This window comes from Berghia stephanieae, chromosome 2 (genome assembly GCF_034508935.2).
Source record: "Berghia stephanieae isolate SIO BIC M18660-M18661 chromosome 2, UCSD_Bste_1.3, whole genome shotgun sequence".
Lineage (NCBI taxonomy): Eukaryota > Metazoa > Mollusca > Gastropoda > Nudibranchia > Aeolidiidae > Berghia > Berghia stephanieae.
In genome coordinates, this window is record NC_088361.1 from 87,838,312 (window position 1) to 87,861,959 (window position 23,648).

Here is a 23,648-nt window from a genome sequence, read left to right on the forward strand (position 1 = left end):
TAAGCCAGTATTTAACCCTGGTATAAAGGACAAGCGGGCTATGGATGTTGTGAGTAATCCCTAATCGCCTGATTACGTTTTGCTTTTGAACATTTTGGATTTTAGAAACGTGAAAATGCAACATGTAGTTGTTTATTTTTACTTGGCTTAGAAAAGAGAATGTCATTTTATTATTTTTATTTTTGTTTGTTGTTTTTTTTTCTTTGGTTTTGATGTTGCTCTATCACATATTGCAATGTTACCAATAATTACCTAAATAACCGCATTTAAAAAAAATACGGTTGAAGGGTAAATGAAACTCTGATATAAAGAGTAACATTTTATGTTTCATGTCAAGCCATATAAAGAATTCAGATGCTTCAGATTAACTTTTAAAGGAATGCCATTTATCATATCCATGGTCCTGTAGAATGCCAAATATTTTTTTAAAAATCGTACAGTATAATGATATGAAACGTGACATGTTCTTTTAAAATGATTTCCATAACAATGACAAAAGGTGAGGTATATAGTGTTGAGAGTGGGGCGGGCTGCCTGAAGCCTGGGATCCTGAAAAAACTTGCAAGAAGGTGAAAGTGGAAAGGCTTCGGATGGGAACAGTCAGACAATGTATCATTCCCATCTGAAGCCTTTCCATTTTCATCTTTTCGTTGGAATATATTGCCATGATAACCCCCCCCCCCCCCTGGCTTGCTCAATTTGTGTCTTATTGATGTATGTGTATAAATTTATATGGTATATATCTTAATCTTAGATATTCTATAAATATATTTGTTAGGTTATTGCTTGTCTTCCAAATGAATGTAACTGCATCAAAGATGATTTTAAAAAAAAACATTTTAAAACTTTGAGCTTTTATTTAGAGCTTTCCAAAGGGTCACTGACCAAGAGCAGCATGTAACATGTAGAACGAGACATGACGCCTTTTCGGCAATAATATTCCAATTTTTTCAGGCGCAGATAATGCTGTAGCCTAACTGGTCAGGTACTCATTTTACACCTGAATATGAGAGAATGTGAGTAAATAGCCTTTTCCAAGGACTCAATTATGCAACACTCGGTGAGGGGCTCAAACCCAGGACCTTCTGATCTGAAGGCGAGTGTTATACCACAAGACCAAATAGTTGCACTTTTTACCAATACTTTCTTTAAATATGATTTTTGCATCACATTAAATATGTATAACTTCTATCTCCTTACATATTTGTCTTTTCCATTTCAGAGATGCAGTTATTACTACTGTACAATTATACAATGTTTAGTTGGGTACATGAGTCCTTATTCCAAGTTCAGTCTTACTGTCAATTCCAGATTGAAAGTGACAAAATTTTTAAAAGTAAGTTTTGTACATGTGTATTCAAAAACAAAGCTACTTATTCCAAAAAACATCTGAGCACTTTCTTTCTACTTTTATTAAGAATAGTATTTACTTAAACTACTTACTATCTATCAATAGGGCAGAGAAGTCATGACGTCATATCTTCTACTCTTCCGGTTCAAAACTCATTGGAAGTGTGTATGTATCAAGTCCTTTGAAGTACTAATAAAATGAATAGGTTACATATTAAATCATAAGGTGGCATGACTATTTTAGTAGCAGGGTGTATAGGCAGATTTTTATGATTATGGGGTGTAAAAGAGTGAGTATGGATAATATTTGTTGACGATAAGGATTTATTTAAGCTAGAAAATAAGATGTCATCACTCTGAAATCAGAAAATCAGTTGCATAATGTATGTAACAAGTGGTTTCACACTTCCAATGAGATTGGAACCAGTATTTGACATCACTCTATTGTTCCCTATTAAGAATAGTATTTACTTAAACTACTTGCTGTCAATTACACCAGTTGCTATATACTCGTAGGTTGATGGATATCCGTCTCATCTGCCTCTATTGGAGACAGAGCAAGAAGATGTACATGTGCCTTTTATTAACATTCCAATTTGATTCAGATTTTGATCTCAATGATCAGTTGGGGTTTTTTTTTTGTGTGTTTTTTTTTTTTTTTCTTTTTGGTATTGTTATTTTTATCAATTTTATCAAACCTAGACAGTATATAACACCCCAGCTGTCTGAAAAGTGGACATCCAAAGTTTAATATAAAAATATTTTAGCTATGATAGCAATATATTATAAGTAGTCATTCAGAACATTGAGCTCACAAGAGTTGGAGTTTATCCCAGACAACAGCATAGGACACCAGTCTATCGCAAAGTACTTTCCATCAGATCTAACAGACCCAGCTACCCAATAACTGCTGAGTGGACAGGGAGGTCATAAAAAATCTAGACTTCACTCGGGATCGAACTCTGTCAGTCCCTTTTTTCGTATGAAGCGATTTCTCTACCAACTGAGCTATTGGGACCCCCAAGCATATATTATAAGACAGACATTCCAGTGAAAATGTTGCAATTGATAAAAACCTAAATAATGTCGAAAACAATTGATCGTTGCCTGATTAATGTAATATTTCCTACATAACTAGTATAGGTATTCATGAAATTAACTATTTTATTCTTTATCCTTGTGACAGGAACGTCGTAAAACAGAGGGAGAGGAAGCGGCTGTTGATTCATACAAGTTTGTGTCAATGGCCAATGCAAGAGTCAGGTCTGTGCCATACGATTTCAAATACATTGACAAGAATTCTTTTCCAACTAAAAAATTGGAGGTAAGGACCTGGATAACTGATTTTTCCTAACATTAGTTTTTAAAATAATGGGTCCTTCTATCCTAGGCGAATGTTGCTGCTCGAAGCTCGATTCATCTTAACTACGCCACTTCTACATTATCTCATTCATCTGTGGTGTTTCATTCATCCTGTTTTGTTGATAAAGGGGAAACCCGAAACGTTCATTTGATATGTTTTTGTAATTAAATTGAAGCTTACATTCAATTTCGCATTATTATCTACCCTAGGTGAGATGTTTACTTATAAATTTTTACCAAGTGATTTATTATTGGTGGTAATGATATTGATGAAAATGCTTGATTTAAATTATTAATATTATTACAACTCTAGAAAATTTGCTTATGTATTTTGTTCGAGTTTGTGGTTTTGTTGGAAAACACCAGGCCTTTGAAATGTTTTGAGTCTCACTGTGATTGATGCAAAGTTGAGTCTCGGAAAAATTCTTTTTACTCATTTTATCTCACCATACTCAGGTGTATAATGAGTACCTCTTCAATAACAGACCTATCGATTAAAAAAAACCCAATCAATATTAATAATTCTTCACAACACGTCTCGTCCCACATATTAAGTGTTAAGTTGGCTTAATGATAATGATAATGATAAATTTTATTGCCCACTAAATGGGAATTTCAGTGGTTTACACTCCCGAAACAAATTTAATATAATAAGCATATAAATGCGTGAATTTTATCATGATATAATCATTATGGCACAAGTTACTCATATCAGTACACACAGGCGTCCGTCACAGATTAAAAATACAACGGTATACATAATGTTTTTTTGTTTTTTTTTTCAAACAAATTAAATATAATAATCATATAAATGTGTGAAGATTGTAAATAATACCTAATGTAGTCATCACAACAAATGTTACTCAATCACAAAACACACAGGCATCCGTCACAGATTAATATACAACAGTACACATAATGTTTTTGATGGTTTGAAATGTATCACTCATTACAAGAACTTTATTCACTCTCTCTCCACACTCATGTAAAGACCACTCCTCTCTCTCTCTCTCTCTCTCTCTCTCTCTCTCTCTCTCTTTCTCTCTCTCTCCTTCTTTCTCTCTCTCTATCTATCTACCTATATATATATCACGCACACGCACACTCTCTCACACACACTCCCCCCCCCCTCTCTCTCTCTCTCTCTCTATCAATTTCTCTCTATATATATCCATCTCTCTCTCCCTCTCTCTCTCTCTCTCTATCTATCTATCTATCTCTCTCTCTTTCTCTTTCTCTCTCTCTCCCTCTCTCTCTCCCCCCCCTCTCTCTCTCTCTCTCTCTATCAATTTCTCTCTATATATATCCATCTCTCTCTCCCCCTCTCTCTCTCTCTCTTTCTCTCTCTCTCTCTCTATCTATCTATCTATCTATCTATCTCTCTCTCTTTCTCTTTCTCTCTCTCTCTCTCTCTCTCTCTCTCTCTCTCTCTCTCTCTCGTGACGTGTTATTGGTCAAGCACATAATTTGGTTGACATTGTTTTATATAAAGGCTCATTTTATTTATTTGTGAAAGTCATTTATACAAACTATGACAATGTAATCCCTAAGACTTAAGTCGGACAATAGTTTTAACGATTTTTATTTTTTTACCCATTCCACCCATAGTTGAAGACAACCATGAGCACAGTGTTTACTGGGGAAGAAAGTAAAAAGGTCGCTGCCTGGATCTACGCCGTTGCTGTCTCTGTAGGAATTCTCTTGCTTTTGATACTTATTCTTCTATTGTGGTGTGTAAGTATCCGGAAATGCGTAATTCTCGCCCCCCCCCCCCTTTCCACCATCCCTATCTCCGTCATTATCTCTCCCCCCCCCCCCCCCCCCCCACCCCTCCCACCCCTCTCTAGCTGGCTCCATTTTCTGTCTCTGTGTGTCTCTTTCTCTTGCCTTTATTGATCTCTCTCTCTCTCTCTCTCTCTCTCTCTCTCTCTCTCTCTCTCTCTCTCTCTTCTCTCTCTCTCTTTCTCTCTCTCTCTCTCTGTTTTAGATTTAGATTTTGTATTTATTTATTTATTCTTTTTTTTTTTTGCATGAACCCAAAATGTCTCTTGATTCGTCTTTGATAAATAATGACCACCAATTCGTATCTATATCTAATTTCAGTGTGGATTCTTTAAGAGAAAGAAGCATGAAGATGATGAGGGATACTTTGCTGTTAATGGGAAGAATGATATTGACAACAAATACGTTGATTGACCCCAGCCTTGACATACCTAGTAGGATGCACGCATATTACTTTGTGTAATTGGAAACTTGAAGATTATTTGACAGTGATGGAGTTAATTGTTGACAACAAAGGCTGCCACGACAGGAGAGAGGCAAATGCCAATGGATATTGCAATCAGCCTCATTAAGAAAATCATTTTGATTTTTAAAAAATCAGTTTGAACGTTGAATTATCTATGGGTTATTTAAAGATTCATAAATGAACGACCAAAGTTCAAATAAAGGGGTCTTACTAGCCTTCGAGCATTCTGACAATATGCCAGTGTTATATTTTACGATGAGACTAAAATCTAAACTATGCAATGCGTTAAATATTTAACTATCTCTTTTATTATATATTAGTAGGCCTCGTCATGTAGAACAATGAAATAAGCAATTTTATTATAAACAGTTTATTTCTATGGTGTAGAATAATGTCTTTCAAATTTTTACAAACCTGCCTTTCATGTCTTTGTTTTTAATCTCAAATGTTTGTCACAAATCAAGAATGATGCACAACTTTTGTGCAGTGGCAGTACCCTAGCCAATGAGCGTGGTGGTTGTTGTCATGAGTTGCTGTTAACATGATAGCCTTATATTTTACAATTTTATCTTGATTTGTTATCATCATTAAGTTTATTTTGTGACTTTTTTTAATGATAAAGATTACAAAATATTTTTTTTTTATAATTAAGTTTTAAATGTTAAAAAAATAATTGTATCATTGCTAACTCCTTGCCGGGAGTTGCGCAGCAAATTGAATTTGGTGATAACAAAAAGTGAAAAATGTGACCAACCGTCTCAAAACAGTATCATTTCAGAATGAATATGATTCTTGAAATTCAATATGACGTCCAAATTATGAGATATGAGTGAAAATATTATTTTTTTTTGTTAAACTTCATTGATGAGAGTGAGTTCTGTTTCTTAAGCCTCAAAAGACATCAGTTTTCTAATTATGATCTATTTGGCCTTACACTCAATTCTCTTCATAGAGTTCATTCCGGCATAATACCTGATGGATATGGTAATTCCGACGTGCATTTATTTGCAGGTCTGATAACCCAATTCCTCATGGGCTCATTGTTGTTATGGAAATCTCAAACTATGACTCAAAATACTGTCCATTACAACAATGTTAAACGAGGTCCATAAGTGGTTTCGGATGTCAGACCTGTATATATGGACATGTTGGGTAAGTCACATATAGGCAAATGAAGATACATTTGAGCGACTGAAACTCAATTTGAATTCGTTTAAATTCTTTTTTTTTCAATTATATTTTGTACTCATTTTTCATTGTCTTTTTTTTCTTTTTGTGTGTGTGTGATTTTCTGCAAGTATAATGATTAAATTCTGATTTACTCGTCAATCCCTGGCCTTCACCAATATGATCACCGTCCTGTCGGGAGAAATGTTTATTGATTTTCTTGCATTTTGCTTTGCTTTTGCCTTTTTAAACCACACTTGTTATAGTAGACCCATATTGGCAGTCATAGTGAAGTGATTGTGAATAAGTAGTTGCATCAGAGTGATGTTAGTGTTTCTTTGAAACGTTGGAATGACGACACAAAAGCTGGTGACCTTTGACCTAACTGTGAGAGAATATATTCCATATTCTGTGGATTTTCATGTTCAAAGAAGTACTCAAATTATGTTGTGATTTTATTTAATATCATTTATAATATTATTTAATTTTTATTTAACAGCACTTGTTGTGAAAATGTGTAATTTGTAATTTTAAGTTATTTAGTTAATGGATATGTGTGAATAAATATGTGTGTGTGTGTGTGTGTGTGTGTGCGCGTGTTTTTTTATTGTGTTGATGGGCATGTGCTTACATATTTATATGTATGCATCTGTGAACACACACACACACACACACACACACACACACATATATATATATATATATATATATATATATATATATATATATATATGCATCAGTTTTTAACACATATGTATGTGTGTGTGTGTGTTTGTGTGTGTGTGTGTGTGCACGCATCTATGTGGATATTAAATTTAATGATGTCAACATCACCTTTTTGTTTAATTGCATGCTTCATAAATTAATCTTGCTTTGATTTGTTGAATTTCAATATTATGAAAAATTAAAAGATAATGCTAATGTTTTATGAGTTTACATGTTAATATATTAAAGTGGAAGAAGGAGAATGCGTAATATTTGTTGATGTTATTTAATTCAAAGGATTGTTGGTTTATACTCGACAATCGCTATCTAACACATAAAATCATAATTGTCTGTTGAAGCAATTGTAGGAAACCATTTGAATATAAAATGGCCATACTGTTAAAAAGGTAGTGATTGTAAACGATGACTTGTTATACAAAGCTGAGTCATACTCATGAACCGTGTATAACTCTCACGAAAATGTGAATGAGAATGTTAGGTCTTGTTTCTTTCGATACCAGAGTTGATAAAAACAATGTTGTCACTTGTTAAATAAATTATTTCATTCGTATCGTAACAGATTGTATCGCATCATTTAAGAGACTTTTAAAACCTTTAAATGCTCTTTGTAACTTCCAAAATTGATAACATTTTTCAAAGATATATAAACAACAATCTTTGTTAATTTTACAATTTTCTGTTTCAAAGTATTAAATCTCTAACACACAAATACGTGTCATAGTCAAAATTCGAATTGCAATTTCCCCTATTAATATTTATTTGATATGTTCACTTTTTATAAATTCAACAAGTTCGATTAATATACTAAATGTAACTACTATCCAATTTCGTAGTACATTATTCATCGAAATCAAATATTAAGTTGGTTATTACAGCAGAGCTACCAATTGTATAGATTAAATCTATATATTTAGATTTTCTTTCTTAAATTCCTTCAGAGCCATGAGGCCCATGGAACCGGAGTTTATTGCAACGGACAATAATAATTGCTTGCTACCGTTTGGAAAGGACACTAGTATATTGCAAAGCACTTTCCACCAGATCTTACAGACCCCAGTCACCCAATCACTGCTGGGTGGGCAGAGGGGGGGGGGGGGGGGGTAGAAAATATACAGATTTTTTTTCTTGTCGGCCTTACGTGCAGGTCTGTTATATCAGTGAATTGTAATCAAAGAGACTTTGGATGGAAGCTTTGGGAAAAAAATTAAAATGTGTATAAAAAGCTGAACGAATCTATGCACACGCTTTTAATTCATAAATTACTTTTGTATTTTGGGTTGTTTATTTATACCATTAATCCAATTATATAATGTTTGTTATGAATAAATTATGCTGCGAATACTTCATTTCCTACCAATATTCAGTACTAGAGCAGCATGTTCATGAGTCAGTAGCTTAAACCCTTTACTGTTTATTGTATAAATATATTTTTTTTTTAAATGAAATCTCCCCTATTTCATTTAATGTGTCCGATTTTTGTATTACTTTAATTTTTATTTTTCCCTATAGCCGTATAAATCAAAATTCAAATGATTGACAAATTCAATGTTTGACTGCATAAACTGCTAAAAATGATACAAGCTTGTATTTTATTCTTGTTGAAATGATATGTATTACTATTGATTAATAGAAAATAAAAATATGTATTTTTGAATGTTGTAAGATGTAATTTGTAAATAGTATATCAAAAAGCGACTTGTCTGTTATTGGTGAACTATGGGAAGTGATTAAAAGATCATATATATGTTAAAGTATTATATTATCATAACGTGCGATTTGATGTCAGTGTTGAAAGTGAATATGTAGACAGTTTCTTGGGCAACTAGTATTAGTATAGTTTCTTCCATTCCCCTTTAGCTGTTGTCTATTTCTTTGTAGACTTTGGTTTGTCCAGATTCCAACAATTCCAGTTTTGTATCTTTTAAATTGTAAATCGTCGCTCTGGATGAGTTGGCGTCCCCATAGTAGGAAGGGAGGTACATACTGTGTCTTCTATCCCCCTATGTCTGTTTTCCAACATGCTTTCTGTCTTTGTCTTGGAATGAGATTACTTGGTTTTGTCCTGGCCCTGGCCGGATACCCTGGATGGGAGGGAAACAGTCAAATGTTAGTTTTGGAAGATAATATTTTTTTCCTTGTAAATCATCTCTATATTATTCACTGTATTATGTTTTGTATATGTATTATATATGATGTGTAAACATTTGAGTGTATTCCTCTTAATGCGGACCTGTGCTTGTGTCTGGATGAGAATTTAGGTGATCTCAAACTAAATACACTGATAGTGTGCTCTTGGAATCTAAATCTGTTCCCTATTTGAACCAATCCCCCTTTGTTTGCCTTATTCTTGGATGCTTTAATTGTAATTCTAGAACTTTTTACTATCCCATTTTCTTCCTTTTTACTGGCGCTGATATGACCTTAATGTGTTGCAAGCACGGTAAAACCCTTAAAAACAAAAAAAAAACAAACAAAACATGAGTTGGCTATCCCGCACCCACCTTTCAGAAAGATTCATGTCTCTGCATCCATGTGAGGTTTTCAGTGGCTCCCTGAATAGGCAGATTGCTGCAGGGTTCGACTACGTCCTTCCCTGTATTTCAATGACTATTTGGAATCAATTGTCTTATTATGCTGGATTTTCAATCTAACAATGGGTTGGATTAAATCAAATGCTGAAAATTTAATTTAAATTTAAAATGTGCCCCACTGAGTCAATTTGGCATTATGTCAGAATAAATCAGATGAAGAAAATATTGTGTAAGTGTAAAATAATGAGAATCAGTAAATTTAATTTTTTTTTAAAGCAAAACTCTCCGAAATTAACACAATAATCGTACACAAGTACTTTTAAGCATTACTAGACTGGACTCAGTTGTAAATAAGTACCTGGTAATAGACAGTGACGGACATTGTTAGATTGGTAGTACAAAAAGTATGCCTAATAAGCGACTGGAACTGTGAGAAATTGAAATATGGTTCCACATGACCTGTTGGGAAATAAATGAAACATTGTGATGCGCGTTGAGTTGGTAAATCTGTAATAATATGTGAGGATATGTTCATATCTATTTATTTATTTATTTATTTATTTTAGACGACTGGCTATTAATGCTGTTTCAAGTATTTGTCAATTAGTATTAGAGGAATGCATTTGTCACCATTTCTGTCCCTTAGTCGTGTCTAACACATGAAAATTATTATATCAATAAATTAAGAAACTAAGGAGCAGGCACCGGTGTAAGACAAAGATCTGAACAAGTGTGCACCAGTGGTCCGGAGGTCTGAGGTTCGAATCTCAGTCGAGATAGAATGATTTTTTGGGATGGTTTTTTTTTTTTTGTATTTTTCTTTCTTGCTTTGTCTGGCACCTTTCGTGCACACTTGTTCAGAAAATTATTATAAGAACAATTTAGACATTATAGGCTTGGTGGTTTCTTTGAATGTACGAAACTCGCAAATCAAACCAAGTCGTGCAAAGACTGAAGTAAAAGCAAACAAAAAATACATCTGTAAATTTCTATCAATTGATGCTAAGTTTTGTTGCGCATAATGTATTATATTTTTTTGTTTGTTTTTTTTTTTTTTGGTTTGTGGGGGGGGGGGGGGGGGGAGGTCTTTTTTTCTTTTTTTTTTTTTTTTGTTTGGTTTCTCGTGCCACTAACCTGCATTTCTATTTTTAATGAGGTATAAGTGGCTGTTTTTCTTTCTGTCCATCTTATTTTTTCTTCTTAAATAAAGTGGCAGAGACAGTGACAGCATCAAATTGAGTAAGGTATGTATGTGTTACTACCATGAGCACAAAGAAAGCACAGAGTTGACGGTGCTTTGCTTATGAAGGGAGAAAAATACATCGGTTTTCGTGTTATGTATTGATTTTGGTCGAAGTAAACTGTTATAATCTTTTTTTTTTTAGAGGACACAATTTTTAATTTATTCTAACTTATTTCACATAGGGTTGCAAAAGATTTTTTTAACTTTGCTTTTTAGTTTGAACAGGATATGAAAAGTGGTGATTCATTTGTTTATTTTTTTTTTTTAAGGGATTGGGGGGGGGGGGGGGCAACAGGAATTTTCCACATAGGTTATACAGCCTATATTTTATCAATTATTGCTTGGAACCATGCACATCTTTTTACAAGCCATGTTTTATTCTGCTTATTTACGCTTTGAGTTGGAATGTGAGTAGTACGCTAGTGAGAATGTGACTACAGAAAAGTGAATGAAACAGACACTTATTTTAATAATATCAAGAAATGTAAAGACTGGAGAAGTGCCAAAAGACAATAAAGAATAACAACTTTGCGGGTTTTGAGAATCAAAGCTGAGAGTAGATTGGAATGGCACCCTCAGCCTGGCTGTAAACGCCATTCACCACTGTAGAGCGTCCCTTTCACAGCTAGGCAAAGGGTGCCATTCCATAGATTGGAATGGCACCCTCAGCCTGGCTATAAACGCCATTCACCACTGTAGAGCGTCCCTTTCACAGCTAGGCAAAGGGTGCCATTCCATAAATTGGAATGGCACCCTCAGCCTGGCTGTAAACGCCATTCACCACTGTAGAGCGTCCCTTTCACAGCTAGGCAAAGGGCGCCATTCCATAGATTGGAATGGCACCCTCAGCCTGGCTGTAAACGCCTTTCACCACTGTAGAGCGTCCCTTTCACAGCTAGGCAAAGGGTGCCATTCCATAAATTGGAATGGCACCCTCAGCCTGGCTGTAAACGCCATTCACCACTGTAGAGCGTCCCTTTCACAGCTAGACAAAGGGTGCCATTCCATAGATTGTGCGAATGCGGTGTGATTACCTAGATAGAGAATTGGAATAGACTGCAATAAAACTTCTAATTGACAAAATGAATTGATGTCTTTTGTGTTGTTGTTTTTTTTTTGTTTTGTAATGCATTTGTGACCCACCCTAGCAGGTCTGATAACCGACTGCAATATTGGTATTTATTTAACATTGTTGTATTGAACAATATTTCGCATTGATTTTTCCATTAAAACGTTGAGCCCATAACAATTAATTTTGGTTATCAGACACGTAAATAATTATACGTCGGACCCACCCCATGAATAATGAATTAAAATGATCAGAAATAAGATATTTTATTTTTTTTTCAAGCATGAAGGAACTGTATATTCATCTTATCCAGTTAATTAAGCATACAAAGTTAACCTAATTCATATTTTGCATCTAAATCATTTACGACTTAATACTGATTTGAGGTAATGAGCACATTTTGTGGGCTTGAAAAATGGCGTTGATCTGTTTCCCCATCGCAAAAGAATACGAGAGACCAGCTAGATCAAACAAAGAAAAAAAGGCAGCTTTCCAATGAGTAATCTGCTCAAATCAAGATTGTTTATATTCTTTAGAGATTTAAGACAATAACGGACACTTTTTGGAAATGTCATTGGTAGTGAAAAGGAAGATAAATGTCTTAAGATTAAGATCAGACTCTAGCACTAAAACCAAAAATAATTGAGACAAAAAGGTTAGATTGAACAGAGATTAAAAGAAGACCTCCCATCCTAACACTGTTACTGTTTGTCTTTGCTTTTACTTTTAAGGGTTTTACGGCGGCGCTTGTGACATACTTTTTGTTTTTGTTTTTAAAGGCTTTACGACACTTTGTGACATATTTAAGGTCCATCAGAAAAAGTAAGACAAAGGGGAATGGTTCAAACAGGGAATAGGTAAAGATTAATAATAATAATAATAATAATAATAATAATAATAATAATAATAATAATAATAATAATAATAATAATAATAATAATAACAATAATAATAATAATAATAATAATAATAACAATAATAATAATAATAATAATAATAATAATAATAATAATAATAATAATAATAATAATAATAATACAAGAGCACACTACCAGTGTTTGGGATAGTGTTTGATTCAATTCAAGATAGACACGATGCTTGATACCACTTTTTTTTTTTTGAGTGGCGGATGGCTTCAACTGTAGAGCTACTCTCTCACGGCCAGGCGGAGTTGTCGCCGCGAAGTTTTTTATTCTCTTTTGTCTTTTAGCACTTTTCGACTCACTTCATCAAACTAGCATCTCCCAAAACAATATCAATGCTTTTGACTGTTTCCCTTCCAGCCAGGACTCCGGCCAAGGCCAGGACAAAACCAAGTAATCTCATTCCAAGACAAAGACAGAAATCATGTTGGAAAACAGATATAAGAGGATAGAAGACACAGTATGTACCTCCCTGCCCACTATGGGAGATAAATCATATATGTTTGTTTGTTTGTTTTTAAGGGTTTTACGGCGCTTGCAATACATTAGGTCATATCAGGGCCAGTAAAAAAAGGAAGAAAATGGGATAGTAATAAGTTCTAGAATTACAATTAAAGCACCCAAGAAAAAGTAAGACAAAGGAGAATTGGATCAAATAGGGATCAGATGTAGATTCTAAGAGCACACAATCAAAGTACTTAGTTTGATGTTTGTTTTTAAGGGTTTTATGACGCTTGCAACACATTTAGGTCACATCAGCGCCAATAATAAGGAAGAGAGTTGGATAGTGAAAAGATTCTAGATGTACAATAAAAAGGACTCGAGGAAAGAAGTAAGACAAAGGGGAGTAGTTCAAATAGGGAACAGATGTCGATTCCAAGAGCACACCACCAATGTACTAAGTTTGAGATCACCTAAATGTCTCACCCATACACCCAGCACAAGATCCCTCCCACTAAGAGGAATACAGTCAAATGCTTACATTATACATTCAAATAACAATCATAGCAATACATAACAGAGAGATGATGTACAAGGAAAAAAATATCATCTCCCAAAACACTAACTATGCATTTGACTGTTTCCCTTTCAGCGAAGCACTACGGCCAGGGCCAGGGCAAAACTAAGTAATATCATTCGAAGACAAAGACAGAAAGCAAATTGGAAAACAGATATAGGGGGATATAAGACACAGTAAGTGCCTCCCTGCCCACTATGGGAGGCCAGGAACCCCACCCAGTACTTAGTTTGAGATCGCCTAAAAGTCTTATCCAGTCACAAGCACAGGTCTCTACTAAGAGAAATACACTCAAATGTTTACAAATCATATATATCTAATATGTAAACAAAACATAATACATTACATAACAGAGAGATGATGTAAAAGGAAAAAATATCATCTCCCAAAACTAACTATACATTTGACTGTTTCCCTCTCACCAAGGGTATCCGGTCAGGGCATGGCAAAACCAAGTAATCTCATTCAAGACAGAAAGCTACGAGTAGTTGGAAAACATATATAGGGGGATAGAAGACACAGTAAGTACCTCCCTGCCCACTATGGGAGGTCAGGAATCCCACCCAGACAAATCATATATCATATGTAAACAAAACATAATACAGTGCATAACAGAGAGATGATTTACGAGACAAATATCCTCTCCCAAAACTATGCATTCGACTGGTTCCCTCCCAGCGAGGGTATCCAGGGCCAGGAAAAAATCAAATAATCTCATCCCAAGACAAAGAAAAAAGGCATGTTGGAAAACAGATTTAGGGATAAAAAGAACAGTAAGGGCCTCCCTGCCCACGATGGGAGGTCAGGAAGCCCAGCTAGGACCATTAGCCAAACCATCTGCCCCAGAGAGGCAAACATTTTCCTAAGGGGAATTCTACCAACTGTTTCCATGGTATATGAATAAAATAACAAAGACGCTAATGTTTGTTTGTTTTTAAGGGTTTTAGGCACTTGCAACACATTTAGGTCATATCAGCGCCAGTAAAAATGAAGAAAATGTGATAGTAAAAAGTTCTAGAATTACAATGAAAGCAGCCAAGAGAAAGTAAGACAATGGGGAACTGGGAGCAAATAGGGATCAGATGTCGATTCCAAGAGCATACCACCAATGTACTTAGTTTGAGATCACCTACTTTAAGTCTCATCCGGACACAAGCACAAAATCCAACAAAGAGGAATACACTCAAATGCTTACATTATACATTTAAAATAACAAATATAACAATGCATGACAGAGAGATGATTTACAAGGAAAAAAATATCATCTCCCAAAACAACTATGCATTTGACTGTTTCCCTCCCAGCCAGGGCCAGAACAAAACCAAGTAATCTCATTCCAAGACAAAGACAGAAAGCATGTTGGAAAACAAATATAAGGGGATAGAAGACGCAGTATGTACCGCCCTGCCCACTATGGGAGGTCAGGAACCCCACCCAGGTCCATTAGCCAAACCATCTGCCGCATTTTCCTAAGGGGAATTCTACCAACTGCTTTCCACGGTATATGAATAAAATAACAAAGACGCTAAGGCATCATCGTAAATACTGAATTCAACTTTTAATTCGATATCAAGATATGTAATCAATACAAACAGATCAATATTATGAAAAATAACAATGTTGTTATAAAAAAAAAAAATGATCATAATGATCGCAATCCCAATCATAACCCTTCCCACAATCATGGGTTCAATCACTATAATATTATGTCTATTCTCATGTGTCTTATTAACTGAAATGAGGAAGTTGATCCCTACTCTTTTCTTATTATTTTCATTTAAAAAGTCACCAACTTTTTTTTTTTATTCTAATCAATTTCTAAATTTTAAAAAGGGGATCGTAATCCACATAAATTGAACACCAAAAAAAATAAAAAAGCACACTAGGTAGATTTTGTTAGGAAATTGAGCGTGAAAATATATGGATGCTGTTTTCTTGTCATTGTTTACAAAGAACACAAACATATCATCAATAATAGTAATATGGTTGATTCATACAATCGTCAGGCTACATTTAAAATGGCTATACTTTTCACGTGGGAAAATAAAACCTTGTATTCTCACTGGCAACATGGAGCACAAATCGCACTTTTGGGTAGTAGTTGTGATCAAAACATTTCAAATCGACATATAACAAAAGCAAATAAATAAATCAATAAATAAGTCAATAAATAGACGTTTAAAAATCCGCACAACTTACATGATCCGATATCCATTCTCATCTTTTTCATTACAATCAATGGTATGAGGGAGTTAGATTCTTCCCAAAGCAAGAAAAATTGCACTCAACTAATTTCTGCCTTCATAAAAACTCAAAAACATTTGATTTCAAGTCTGTGAGGCAGGATACATTAGTATCAGTATTTGTTCATATCGTAACATTTTTGTAATGAATCATGTCCTGGTCAATAAAAAGAATATTTATTAAAGAATTTTTCTTAAAGGTGAGGCCAAAAAAAGTGTGGATTTTTATTCACTTGGGATAAATTTTCCATCATACCACTGCATAAGAAATTCATAAATTTTATTTACAAACAGTAGAATTAAATTATATTGATAAACATTTTGAAACTTCTTATACATATATAGTAACAACCATTAATAAGTGGTGGAATGTTTAGAAAAATGTGAATGCAGGTACTTCAATCTTAAAATGTTTTCAATGCTCGATGTGTAGATAAATGTTTTTGAATCCTCGAGCTGTTAAGACTCCATACATTACCAAGAAGTAAATCCAAGCTGTGACCTACATATACATATATTTGATTCGTGATAGTACAGTTCAATAATTTAATTTCTATGACAGGCATCAAAGAAACTATCACAAGTCTAAAATCAAGACAAAAAGTTCTTAGTGACTAAAAAGAGCTTAGAGAGAGAGAGAGAGAGGTACCAGACTCATATTTATGTATCAAATTGTGCATTGACCACCTTGTCTGTCATGCATACAAATAGGCTTTTATTTCATTAAAGAGGGAAATATATTGATTTTTATAGAGAAACTATCGTGTCATGTCAGCTGATATTTACAGGAATTTAAAAGAAAACGATATTGCAACACAGCTCCAGCTCCCATACGGTAATGATAATATTACCTGCTTCACACAAAAGTGAAAGGAAAGAATTCAATGAAGGAAAATAGCAGACCCTGCTTCTAAATTAAAACTGATTCATATAAATGAGAGATAAGAATGCTTAAAGTATTTAACAATCATTGACATTTGAACCTGGTCAATCAAAGTTGATTCAAAAATTGAGTTTTGTATTTATTTCTTTAAAGTTAGATTTAAAAAAAGAATTGAGTAACATTCTAAGAATATCATTCGAAGAGGTATTGTGGATTTTAAAAATCAAAACCCCCGAGGGGAAGCTATTTTTATCCAGTGTTGCCAGAAATAATATTGAAACTTTAATACAATATCCTCAAAACTCAACGATCCTTCAAGCATTAAAAAAAATTGAATACAAACTCCTAGAATTTCACGAAAGGACAATAATATGAAGAGATAAGTTGTCAACCACAAAATCTTGTGTAATTGAGCTTGATCAGGCAATATACAGGACAGCATGGAAGAAATTATTCAAAATAAAAATAAATATATTATCATAATCACTAAATGTTGGGACAACAGTAGGCTATGTCAATTGCTTGTTGCCTTGATGCTGCAGCAAAACCAAATAGGAAGGATGGACAAAAATATTTGTGAAAATTTATTGGTAAAATCACAGGCCTAGCGTGAGTCCACAAGTAGTGAAATGTAGACGATAATAATATCAGTTGAAAGTTGAATCATTTCTATCAAAATACCATATATCAAATGAGATTAGGAGATTCTGATCTCTCCAAGTCAGGCGAAATGTAGACAATAATAATATAAGTTGAAAGTTGAATCGTTTCTAACCAAAAAAATATATATATAAATCAAGAAGAAATTCGGAGATTCTGAAGTGAAGTAAACAATAAAAACAATAGAAATGAGATTCTACGATTTCTTGAGTAAAAAATAATCATATTTGTAAGAGTAAATCAAAGAGTGCATTGAATGAAGAGATCAATACTAGCCTATTTGTATTCTTATTTTTTGAAAATATCAAAGAGACGAATTAGGGAGTAGGCACTGCAGTACAGGAGAAATCTGAATAAGTATGGACGAAACAGTGCCAGGCAAAGCAAATTGAAGCATACGAGAGAAAAAAACATCCCAAAATATAAGCCTTCCATAAACCAATGAAGGCTGATTTATTGGGGATCGTTTTTTTTTTTTTTTAGTATTTTTCTTTTTGCTTTGTCTGGCACTGCTTCATACATACTTTTTCAAATTTCCATTCTTAAAGATGCACTCATCTGGTAGTGACATCCAATAACACAACATTTTTTATTCATTTTAGCCTGAAAACTGATCCCTTCATTTACCATTGGATTTCACTGACTCTCAACTTGTCAAAATGTTTTCAAATTCAACCTTTCTTTACAAATTTCAATGTGAAGAGTTTTTTTTTGACCAATAGGAGACCATCTCAATCAATTGATATATGTAACTCTATGTCTCGATAGTGTATTATGACACGATGATTTGGGTGCTAAAAATTGAATAGTCAAAAGTATACGGAGGGGAGGGAATATATAATTTCATAAAGTGACAAAAACTAAAATTTCAGTCCTGGTCATTTAAATTTTCAATATATAACTTTCTATATATAACCTGCATCACACAGACTTAACACTGTTTTGGAATGAAGGGTCATATATATAATAAAAAAACGAAAAACCCTAAAAAACTCAATCCGATTTTCATACTTTTGATTAGTCAATTTTTAGCATCCAAGTCAGCCAGACATAATATATATTTACCATAAGTTTTCAGGCAAAAAGAACAAAAAAACCCGAAGCAATGCCACTGTGTGCCAGTTTGCAGAAAACAACTTTTCCTCGGATTTATTTGTTAGAGTTATCTATATTTCATGTGATATATTTAAGGGGTGAGGAATAGCAAATATAAATATTTATATTTTTCTGGAGTATCATTATCCTATCTAATACTAGTAAAGCACAAAGGCCAAACAGGGAAGGTTATTTCCTCCTTTTAAATAGTGAAAAACAAGCAAAATTTGGAGATAATAGTTAAATGATGACGACACACAAATGATAAAATATCAAAAGTGAAAAATATAAAAATAACATGAGCTGATATAAGAAATATAAAACTAGAGATATACTTAAGTCTTGAGCCGCTTCAGAGCAAAGTATTGACGCATTTCAAAACATTTTTCTTCATGATTTTCATTCAATCAAAAGGATTTTCATAAATTAATGGTGCTTCCAAAAGCGTAATAGAAATTCTTGAATGTATCTTAAGCATTGTAATACTAATGGAACAAATCCATGCACCATGATTATACATGGCCTATTGATTAATTGAGTATTAATTAGAAAAGAGGTAATTTGAAACAAATACTTATAAGCATGCACTTTATAAAATAAGAGGGTGAAATACTGGAAACTTGACATTGCGGATGATGACATCAAAAATTATTGACTGAATTTTTTTTAATAACTTTCCAAATTTTTTCATCCAACTAACAAATAGAAAATCCACTAATGAATATTGATAATGTCCCATTGTGAGATTAAAAGACAAATAATGTAAATCAGAAATGATACTTGAGAGTAAAATAAATTAAATTAATAAAGAAGATAACAATTGCACAAGTAACAAAAAGTAGTCGTTGACTAATTTCAAGTACTTACAGTCTTCCCATACTATACAATAAGAACAATTTCTTTTTGCATTTTTTTGGGGTCTAAAACTTCATTTTGTGTTTAATTTAAGCAATATGTACAGTACTTGGTTTCCTTCTTTTTTCTCTGTTTTCTTTTTCTTCTTTATACTAGTTCGTGTCAATCTAATCTATTTACTTGTTATGAGGGATATATGGTGTAAATCTTTGATTTTAAATAAAAGAATATTACTGTAGATAAGATAGTAGGTCGACAAGTTTTGTTTTGTAATCAGGTAAATAACAATCAGAAATGTAAAAGATAAAAGAGAAGAAAAGAACTTTAAAAAATCACAACTGAACACTGTGTTTCAACCTGTCGGGAATCAAGGGACATTTTGCTGCTTATGTGGGTGGGGGTGAAAGGTGAGGAAATAATTACGTTTGGAATTAATAGGTTGAGCAAACTAAATCAGAATTGCTTTTATTAGAGGGATATCTAAAAACCAAAAAATAATAATAATCCCAGAATTTATATGGAGAAAGTAAGAATAAATGTATTAAAGTAGGTATAAATCAAATATAAAAAGGAGAAATAACAATTTTGTTGTAGGAACAAAAGTAATAATATCCAACAATTTCTTATGGTTTTCATTCAATAAACAACGTACTAAAATAGACACAAATGTCATCTGTATTGTAATTAGAGAAATGCCACTTTCATACAAAACAGTCAAATATTGCTTGCCAATTGTAACAAACAGACAAATAAAATAAATAAATAAAATATACATCTCCTGCCATCATTTCGGCTAAACAAAAGGAATTGCCAAGAACATTCTAGTCTTATAAAATTGTATAATTATGTGCAGATTGTTTGTTTTTAAAAACAAGCATCCAACCACAAACTGGATGAAGCTCCATTAAAAAATAATTTAACTCCACTTATAACTGTACGGCAATAAAGGAAAATCATACACATGTGTCAGGTAATTAAAATTGTTGTTATTATTTTCTTTCAATCTAGATTTTTTTTTCTAATAATAAAAAAGAAACGTCACTTTTATAAAAAGTTTCTCACTCATTTGGTTTCTTAGTAATCATTATATTATCAGAAAGGTTAGATAAATCAGGATCTGAGAAAAACTGGTTTGAGGAATATTATTTTCATTACCTACACTACTAATTTAGAGTAGTGTTAAATATAATTAGAATAAATATATTTGTAGTTGAAAAATAATTTGAATATACACGGAGAGAAAAAAAAATCTCATAAATTAAATATTTTAAAATGCAACACTGTATAAACCTTTAGTTTTCAAAAAAATAACGAACGAAAATTAACTTTTGAAACGACTTAGCTTAAAAGTAGTTCAACAAAGATGAGCATGATTTTCCCATATGCCAACAAACTTTCATATTGATTAACCAATGCGAGGGAGAGAAAAAAAATCTATCATGGAACATCTGCTTTACCTTGACAATTTATTAAGCTGAGTCTCTGAATTTGCATTCTGAAGCAGAAATAATTTCTATAAAGAGGAGAGCACAGCCAAATTAAAAAAACAAAACACAACACAGGAATGATAGAGTCATGGTTTGAGCGTGAATATTCTTTCTACGAATCAACAATCTTCTTACGAAATATATGACAATAGCTTTGAGCTGAGGAAAAAAAATAATTAGAGAATGTACAAAAAATGAAACACCTCAAACTCTTCCATTTCGTGACGTTCTCCTATCCAGTATTCAACAGTAAATAATTGAATCATCTTATTAAAAAGATAAATTTAGAAGCAATGGTAGTAGTAGTAGTAGTAGTAGTAGTAGTAGTAGTAGTAGTAGTAGTAGTAGTAGTAGTAGTAGTAGTAGTAGTAGTAGTAGTAGTAGTAATAGTAGTAGTAGTAGTATTAGTAGTAGTAGTAGTAGTAGTAGTAGTAGGAGTCGAAGTAGTAGCAGTAGTAGCAGAAGTAGTAGAAGCAGAAAAAAACAACAAATTGCAAAAATAAGTCAAAATAGATTAAAAGGATAATAATGGAGTGGGCAAGCTCAAGCAACCTATTATGCATTTAAAAAACAAAACGAAACTCCCCAAAACACTGCACTGACACTAATTGACCAATACGTTATAAACAAATCCATCTGACAGTCATCAGGCATGTGGCCTCAAATAAACCTCCATTTTTCACAACTGCAACATGTTTCACAGATTTGAAAGGCAATTTGGAACTGACAAATCAACCTACTTACAAGGGACGTTCCAATCTCAAAATTATGTAGTCATCGTTTTATCAGTTATCAGAATTTTATTTAAATATTATATTCTTAAAGGATATGTAAGGCATAATGTTGACAAGCTCAAAAGTATCACATATTCAGGAATAAATTGCAATGCAGGAAAGAAAAACTTTTAAGATGAGTGGAGAGTTCCTTCAGATTAGGCAAAGACCCATAAAAAGCTGAAGAACATAGACACAGAGAGACATAGAGAAGCCATTCAACTCGTCATATACATTTAATTGAGCGAATACGTCTTCAGCAGTGAATGGAGGCTGCCATAGTCTTTAGACGGCTGTCAGACATTACTTCACAATTGATTAAATTTATTTAAAACATATTGGCCACCTTTAAAACAAAACAAAAAAATACCAAAAAAAAAAAAAAAAATACAAAAAACACACAATTAAACACAAAAAACTATAGTTTTCTTTATAAAAGCACATTTGATGGAAACAAACATTGTCAGATATACCTTGCCACTATTAAGTTACTACATAAAATAGCTAAAGCAACCAATTTAAATCAGTTAAAAATCCAAATTGTGACCCACCCCCCTCAAACTGGTATGTATCACAATCGGGGTGAACAGAGTGCTGAATATTGAATTTTTAATCACAAATATATAATTTGGGTTAAATAAATTTAATTGCTATATTAAAAAAAAAAAAACAAACAAAAAAAAAGAGCAGTTGAAAAAACAAACTACAAAAATTCCCAAAAAGTTCTTGTTTCTAACTATTTTAACATAACATTTTTCTTTTTCAGGCATCTGTTTCTCCCCGACTTAATACCAGATTGAGGCAGTGGATAAAAATGTATCATTGCGCGTCTATGACTGTGTAAGTTATTCCATTCCTCTCAAGCATCCGTCTCTGTACGGTATTTGGCTCCACTGTCTGAGCTGCTGCTATTCTTCCAAAACTGTATCTTGGCCTTGATCTGACTTGGTCGGTGCTGTGTAATCAAAGAGAACCAAGAAAAAGAAAAAAATTTAGTGCGCAAATAAGTAACTATTGTATCCAAGTTTATGTTTTAAAAAAGACTTTCTTATTTTCTTTCCTAGAGCTATGCAGTTATTTTAAAAATTATTTGCACATCAACTTATCCATGAAATCCAGTCTCTTGAGTGATATAAACATGACTATCAAGAAGGAGCTTTAAAGATGGAGCTAATGAGCTCCAAACAGTAGGGCATGTTTTACTAATTGATCTATTGCTGAAACTTTTAAGCTTAGTTATTGGTGTGATTTGGAATGATGATAACAACGCCATAATCTCTGCTCGATCAAACTGTGTAAATGATACCTTCCTGTCCACATAAGACAACACATAGGCATTATATAATATAAAAATGTTAATAACCTGAGCACAAGCCATTTATCTAATTCCTCTATATTACCTGCCCACAGATGCCCAGGCGAATTGGCTACTCATTTTTCCACTTATTTGAAAGACAAGATTTCTATTATCCGAAAAGAGCTTGACAAGTTTAATCAAACCACTATGAATTAATATCCACGCCCCACTCATATTGATTCACCACTTGATTTGTACCACCGCCCTTTTACAATTATGGATTCGTTCAGACCAGCTACTGAGGAAGAGATTTTATTGATTTTAAAGAAGTTTTCTAGAAAAACGTGTACTTTGGACCCTATCCAATCCTGGCTTATTTCTGCTTGCGCTTCTGAACTTGTGCCTGCCATTACTATCATTGTTAACACAAGTCTTCTGTCTTCAGAGGTACCAACTATCTTGAAAACTGCCATAGTGTGTCCACTACTCAAGAATCAAACCTTGACAAAGACCAACTTAAGAATTATAGACCTGAGTTAAATCTTATTTTATTGTCTAAAATTATCGAAAAAGTGGTTGCACATCATATTCATGAACATCTACAAGATAATATATTATATTCTAGTTTCAAATCTGCCTAAAGACCATGTTATAGCACTGAAAGTTCACTTGTGCATGTACATAATAAGAAAAAAAGTGTCATCCTTGTACATTGCAG

The 23,648-nt window shown here is 33.2% G+C and overlaps 2 protein-coding genes across 4 annotated transcripts in view; one reads left to right on the top strand and one right to left on the bottom strand.

Moving 5' to 3' along the window:
* LOC144965758 (integrin alpha-8-like) overlaps window positions 1–6,686 on the top strand; it is a 129,314-nt gene extending 122,628 nt beyond the window's left edge. The window contains exons 27-31 of one of the 2 annotated variants that reach the window (XM_078901422.1): window positions 1–49; window positions 1,223–1,336; window positions 2,537–2,674; window positions 4,321–4,446; window positions 4,816–6,686. The exon at window positions 1–49 is cut by the window's left edge and continues 26 nt beyond it. In XM_078901422.1, coding sequence (XP_078757548.1) covers window positions 1–49; window positions 1,223–1,336; window positions 2,537–2,674; window positions 4,321–4,446; window positions 4,816–4,908 — 520 coding nt within the window. In that variant the 3' untranslated portion in view covers window positions 4,909–6,686. The remainder of the gene's footprint in view (window positions 50–1,222; window positions 1,337–2,536; window positions 2,675–4,320; window positions 4,447–4,815) is intronic. The other variant, XM_078901421.1, reaches the window with a different exon arrangement.
* An 8,489-nt stretch (window positions 6,687–15,175) lies between these two features.
* The window catches only part of LOC144965759 (plexin domain-containing protein 1-like), a 111,461-nt gene continuing 102,988 nt past the window's right edge, over window positions 15,176–23,648 (bottom strand). For both annotated transcript variants that reach the window (XM_078901423.1, XM_078901424.1), the window contains exon 14: window positions 15,176–22,588. In XM_078901423.1, the coding sequence (XP_078757549.1) occupies window positions 22,493–22,588 (96 nt within the window). In that variant the 3' untranslated portion in view covers window positions 15,176–22,492. The remainder of the gene's footprint in view (window positions 22,589–23,648) is intronic.